The sequence below is a fragment of the Mesoplodon mirus genome (assembly GCF_964341445.2).
Source record: "Mesoplodon mirus genome assembly, chromosome: X".
Classification (NCBI taxonomy): Eukaryota; Metazoa; Chordata; class Mammalia; order Artiodactyla; family Ziphiidae; genus Mesoplodon; species Mesoplodon mirus.
In genome coordinates, this window is record NC_138981.1 from 66,395,496 (window position 1) to 66,402,433 (window position 6,938).

A 6,938-nucleotide genomic window follows, 5' to 3' on the forward strand; every position below is an offset into this window, starting at 1 on the left:
TTACTTACTCCACTTCTTTATCAAACTACCTAAACTACAATACCATAGGAGCAAAACCTGAAAACACATTTAAATGGTCTTTAAGACGAGAAAGAAAGAAAACTCTTGAATTTTATTTCACTTTCAAAGAAAATTTAAAATAACATTCAAGTAGGAGGATATTAACTTAGACTTGTTCAAGAATAAAGTGATATAACAATCTTACTGGTCTAGTTTTCAGTGATAAAATTTTGTACAAACTAAATCATATCAGGTAGCAATTTAAAAACAAAGCAGACAAGCTGCCAGAAGTGAAACTGGCAGGGAAGAAGAAACTGGAAAAAGAATGACTAATTATAAAGCATTATAGGGCTATTCAATAAGTCAAATTAGCCCTACACATTTGGATAGGCCCTAAAGAAGTACACACACACACACACACACACACACACACACATACACACACATGCACAGAGTGCCTTTTTTAAAGTACATGTGGCCAGAGGTCAGAGATTATATATTTGTGTATTCTCTCTCTTCTTTAGTGAGATAAACTACTATCATCAGAGTACAGTTGACCTTTGAACAACACGGGTTTGAACTGTGTGGGTCCACTTTTATGCAGATTTTTTCAATAAATACTACAGGGCTACACGTGGCACAGTTGGTTGAATACGCAGAGGCAGAACCTCGGATACAGAGGGCTGACTATGGGACTTGAGCATTCCCACATTTTGGTATTCACAGACGGTCCTTGGACCAATGCCCTATGGATACAAAGAGATGAGGGTTACCTGTTTAAGAAATTGCCTTAAGGGAATAGGGGCAGGAGCAAGAGCTTGGTTAATCTAGGGAGAGAGGAGTGACTTCACACAGAAAAGTGATGGATAAGAAGGAGTTGAGAGAAAATATTCTAGGTCTTTATGGTGGTGGACATTGGAACCAGTCTTTACATAGTGCTCTAGGTTCTGCTTGAATCCTATAGGAGCTTGTCATGCCATTCAAAAAGCCAATGCCAATAAAAGGGCCTACATAATCCAGCCTACTGTTTTCTGATCTAAAGTCCTACAACTACTTCCTGTTGCTCACACGACTTCACTCACATCAGTCTCCTTGCTTTTCCTAAACCATGTCAGACATAATTCCACCTCTAGGCCTTTACAGTTGCTATTCCTTCTGTCTGGAACACTCATTCACTAATAACCTCAACTCTCTCTTCTCATCTCCTTCAAATGTCACCTTCTTGAGTTCTTCATTGACTGTTCTATTTTAATTACAATCCTTCTTTACTCTAAGAATAAGTATATAATTTCCCTGTTTTATTAATTTTTTTCTGTAGCACTACCACCACTTAACACAGTAAATATTTCACTTATTAATACTCATCACCCATCAAAATGTAAGCTTCATGAGAATTTTTTTTAACTGCTGATACCCCAGTACCTAGCACTGTGCTTGGCACATGGTAGATGTTCAATACATATTTTTAATGAATAGCCACCACAAGGAGAATTTTCTCTAATTCCAAAATAATTAAAATAGTGCTGTATAGATGGAGGAAATATATCAATGTAAAAACAGTAGAATCCAGAAATGTAGTCAAATATAAATATGTGTTTAGTATATGGTAAAGATGGTAAATAAAGTCAGTGAGAAAAGTTTGAATTAGTCAATCAGTGGTCTTGGGATGATAATCTGGCCTGGGGGTTCCCAATATTTTTTCAAGTAATTACATACATTAAATTATATTTATTTGTCACATTAAATTATATTTATTTGAATGTATAGAGGAGTCTGATCATGGTTGAAGGCAAGTGATCCAGGAGTTCTGACAGACCATAACCCTTCCTGGCCACCCCCAAGGCTGATGAGATCATGTCTGTGACCACCTGAAGGATTGTCAGTTGGGAATTTCTGAGTTGATCATTTCTAAGGAAAAAAATCTGGACCCCTATTTTTCTAATTAACCCAAGAAATAATACTGGTGGATTCAAGCTATAAATGTAAAGTTTAAAGCCCATAAAATTATAAGAAAACAAGAAGATTTTTCTAAGCATTATGATATATACAGAAGCAGAAGAAACTAAATTGATTAATTAGACAATATAAACATTTAAAAATTCAATGGAAAAAAATCCCAACATAAACAAAATTAAAAAGAAACAAACTGGGGGAAGTATTGCTATTATATTAATTTTCAAAGAGCTAATTTAAATAAATAAGAAATGTAAAAAAAAAAAAAACGTATTAGAAAAATTGGCAAACCAACGGAGAGGAAATCCACAGAATAAAAGACCAAAATGGCTAATCAACTTGTTTAAAAAAAATTCTGTTTCATTTATAAATAAAACAAAATTTAAACAGTTAAGAAATGACAATACCCAATATATGTGAGTTGTGAGAAAATGAGCTTTCTAAGTCACCCAAGTTATGTGTCATATTCCCTTTATCCATTTTGTCCCCACTATGTTTGCTTTATTTCTGTTCTTTCAAAGTTATCTTTGTTTAATATGACATAATTGAAGAAATGAAGATGGTAAACATCCAAATACGTCATTTTCCAGCAAATTTTCTTATGCTCCCTGAAAATTAGTTGCTGAAAACTTAGAACTAAAAATTAATCTTTGGTTCTATTCAAGTTTGTTCTCTCCATGAGCAGAGTATTACTGTGATCCCTGGATTGGAATTCCTTGAAACCATACTTACAGTAGCATAATTTTGATACTTTATAGATAGCCACAAGTTAGGATATGTCAAAGTGGAACGTTGGTCTAATTTTTTTTATCTTATTACTTTTGACCCTGTGACAAATATTTTCTTAAAATAGAGAGTGTGAAACAAAGAGATAGAGAAAAAAAATCTGTAAACTTCTGTTTACCTACTTTCTTTTCCCTTTTTCTTCCATTCATACTTTCTTCCAAAAGCCACACTCTGGTACAATTTACTTCAATTACTCCAGATCTTTTAGATTTTAAATGTTTGCAGCATTTTAAAAACTACATTGTATAGAACAACATAGTGTTGACAATTTTTTATTTTGCTAAGGAAATAGAATTTTAAAACGCCAACTACAAAATACTATTCCCATGATTTCATAAAGGAAAGGCAAGTTTTTGTTGTGGGCACTCACTTTAAAATATCTTTTTTATTTTAAATCATTATAGATTAATAGAAAGAATCCCCAAAGTTACAGAAAGATGCTGTATACCCTTTAACCAATTCCCCCCTAATGATAAAATCTTACAAAACTATAATGCAATAGCAAAACCAGGAAACCAATATTGTTACAATCCACTGACCTTATTTAGAGCTCATCAGTTTTATGTGCTCTCATTTCTGTTTGTATAATTCTATGGAATTTTATCACAAGTGTAACATTTTGTAACTACCACCATATTAACAGTATTAATAGTACTATCACTTTAAGGATCTTTTGTACTGTTGTCCTTTTATAAATGCAGCCACTCCTCCTCCCCATCTCTAACAACAGGCAATCACTAATCTGTTCTCAAACTCTACACTTTTGCCTGTTGAAAATGTTATACAAATTGAATGATACAGTATGTAATCTATTGGCACTGGGATCTTTCACACAGCATAATGTCTTTAAGATCCAGTCAAGTTCTTGTATGTATCAATAGTTTGTCCCCATCTATTGTTTTTGTCTTGTTTTGTTTTGTTTTGTTTTGTTTTGCCAATTTTACATACAGTTTTATTTAAGACATTGCATTTTTCACTTACAATACCGTGCTTGTAAAGTGCAATGTTATTTCCTTTCCCTGTTCACACTTTCCATGTTCAAGTATCAAGAATGCCCAGTTTACTACAGCAGCTCAACTTTAAAACTGCCATGGAATTTGCTACAAATTTGGGTCCTTCAGTGTTGTGTGGAACAATGCTAAGCCTATGCTAGGCTGTCATAATCAATCTCTTCAATGGTAGGCCCAGAGGAGGCACCACCAGACGGAGGAGCTCCACCACCAGGGAAGACCCCGGGCATTCCTCCTGGCATTCTTCCTGGCATGTCTCCTGCACTCTGGTACAGCTTGGTAATGATGGGGTTGCAGACTTTTTCCAGCTCCTTCTGCTGATGTTCAAATTCTTCCTTCTCTGCAGTCTGGTTCTTATCAAGCCAGTTGATTATTCCATTACACTTATCAAGAATCTTCTGTTTGTCCTCATCATTAATCTTTCCTTGAAGTTTCTCATCCTCAACAGTAGCTTTCATGTTGAAAGCATAGGATTCAAGATAATTCCTTGAAGACACCTTATTCCACTGCTTCTCATCTTCAGCTTTATACTTCTCTGCTTCCTGAACCATGCGTTCAATGTCTTCCTTGCTCAAACGGCCCTTGTCATTAGTGATGGTAATCTTGTTCTCTTTTCCTGTGCTCTTATCCACAACAGAGACATTGAGGATGACATTGGCATCAATATCAAAAGTGACTTCAATCTGAGGAACACCACGGGGGGCAGGAGGTATGCCTGTGAGTTCAAACTTGTCAAGCAGGTTGTTATCCTTGGTCATGGCATGCTCACTTTCATAAACCTGAATGAGTACACTGCGCTGGTTGTCCGAGTAGGTTGTGAAGGTCTGCATCTGCTTGGTGGGAATGGTGGTGTTGTGCTTGATGAGGACAGTCATGACTCCACCAGCAGTTTCAATTCCAAGGGAAAGAGGAGTGACTTCCAACAGCAGCAAGTTTTGAACATTTTCAGATTTGTCTCCAGATAAAATGGCTGCCTGGAGAGCTGCACCATAAGCAAAAGCCTCATCAGCGTTGATGCTCTTATTAAGTTCTTTCCCATTGAAGAAGTCCTGTAGAAGTTTCTGAATCTTGGGGATGTGGGTTGAACCACCCATCAGGACAATATCATGGATCTGAGACTTGTCTAGCTTGACATCCCAAAGGGCTCTCTTCACAGCGTCCAGTGTGCCACAGAACAGGTAAGCATTCAGTTCTTCAAATCAGGCACAGGTAATTGAGATATAGAAGTCGATTCCTTCATAGAGGGAAACAATCTCAATACTGGCCTGGGTGCTGGAAGAGAGAGTGCACTTAGCACATTCACAAGCAGTACGAAGGCGACGGACAGCCCTCTTGTTCTCACTGATGTCCTTCTTGTGCTTGTGCTTGAATTCTGCAATAAAATGGTTGACCATCTGGTTGTCAAAGTCTTCTCCACCTAAGTGAGTATCTCCAGCTGTAGATTTGACCTCAAAGATTCCATCCTCAATAGTGAGGATTGACACATCAAAAGTGCCACCACATAAATCAAAGATCAGCACATTTCTTTCTGCTCCAACCTTTTGGTCTAAGCCATAGGCAATAGCAGCAGCAGTTGGTTCATTGAAAATTCTAAGTACATTGAGCCCAGCAATAGTTCCAGCATCTTTGGTAGCCTGACGCTGAGAATCATTAAAGTAAGCGGGTACTGTGACAACAGCATTGGTTACAGTCTTCCCAAGGTAGGCTTCTGCTATTTCCTTCATCTTTGTCAAAACCATGGATGACACCTCCTCTGGATAAAAACTTTTTGTCTCTTCCTTGTATTCTACTTGAACCTTAGGCCTGCCTTCATCATTCACCACCATGAAGGGCCAATGCTTCATATCAGAATGGACAACAGCATCATCAAATCTTCGTCCAATGAGGCATTTGGCATCAAAAATCTTGTTGGTGGGATTCATTGCAACTTGGTTCTTTGCAGCATCACCGATCAATCGTTCAGTATCATTAAAGGCGACATAGCTTGGGGTAGTTCAGTTCCTCTGATCAATGACAATTATGTCCACCTTTCCATGCTGGAAAACACCCACACAAGAATGGGTGGTGCCAAGGTCAATGCCAACTGCAAGTCCCTTAGACATGGTTGCTGGAGTGCAGGCCCGAGTCCACTGAAGGAGAAAACAGCAACCTATAGAGTTGCTGCCACATTCAACGAGATCCCCATCTATTGTTGAGTATGGATGTACCATGTACCACAGTTTATTTAACTACTCACCTATTGAAATATATTTTGGTAGTTTTCAGTTTGGAGCTACTACAGATGAAGCTGCTATAAACATTTGTGTAATGCTTTCATTTATCTGAGATAAATGCCTAATAATGCATTTGCTGCATAATAAGGTAGTTGTAGGTTTAGGTTTTTTTTTTGTTTCTTTCTTTGCTTGATTTTGTTTTTGTTTTTGTTTTTAAATTCCCTTACATTCCTGAAGGATATTTTGCTAGATATAAAATTTACCGTTGACAGTTCTTTGATTTCAGTACTTGAGAAATATTGTGCCACTTCTTTCTGGCCTTCATGATTTTACATGAGAAATCTGTTGTCAATAGAATTTGTGTTTCCATATAGGTAATGCATTATTTCTCTCGGGTTGTTTTATATATATATATATATATATATATATATATATATATATATATATATATATATATATATATATATATATATATATTTATCTTTGGCTTTCAGAATTTAATTCTGATGTGTCTTGGCATATATTTATTTAAGTTTATCCTATTTAGGGTTTTCTAAGCTTCTTGGGTCTCTATGTTTATGATTTTTGCTAAATTAAAGAAGTTTTCAGCCATTTGTTCTTTGAATATTTTTATTCCATTCTCTGATGCTGATGATATTACTGTTACCTCTTTCATTGTATTCCCATAGGTCCTCTAGACTCTTTTTATTCTCAGTTTGTTTTTTCTCTGTTATTAACATTGGGTAAATTCTATTGATCTGTCCTTAAATTCACTGATTTTATGCTCTGTCATTTCCAATCTACCATTAATCCCATCTGATGATTTTTTTCAAATTCAGTTACCTTATTTTCTATTTTTATAATTTACCTTTGGTATTTTTATATCTTCTATTTCTTTGCTGAAATTTCTCTTTTTTTTTTCATTTGTTTCAAATGTGTTCCTGATTGCTCACAGAAAACACTTTTTTGGAAAGAT

General features: G+C 35.9%; 1 protein-coding gene across 1 annotated transcript; it reads right to left on the minus strand.

Moving 5' to 3' along the window:
• Positions 1-3,738: 3,738 nt before the first annotated feature.
• LOC309796886 (heat shock cognate 71 kDa protein-like) lies at positions 3,739-5,851 on the minus strand (the record flags this gene model as incomplete). Its single annotated transcript, XM_082610291.1, is given in 3 exon segments — positions 3,739-4,948; positions 4,952-5,743; positions 5,747-5,851. Coding segments are annotated over 3 exon segments (1,962 nt in total). The 3' UTR covers positions 3,739-3,883.
• Positions 5,852-6,938: the final 1,087 nt, after the last annotated feature.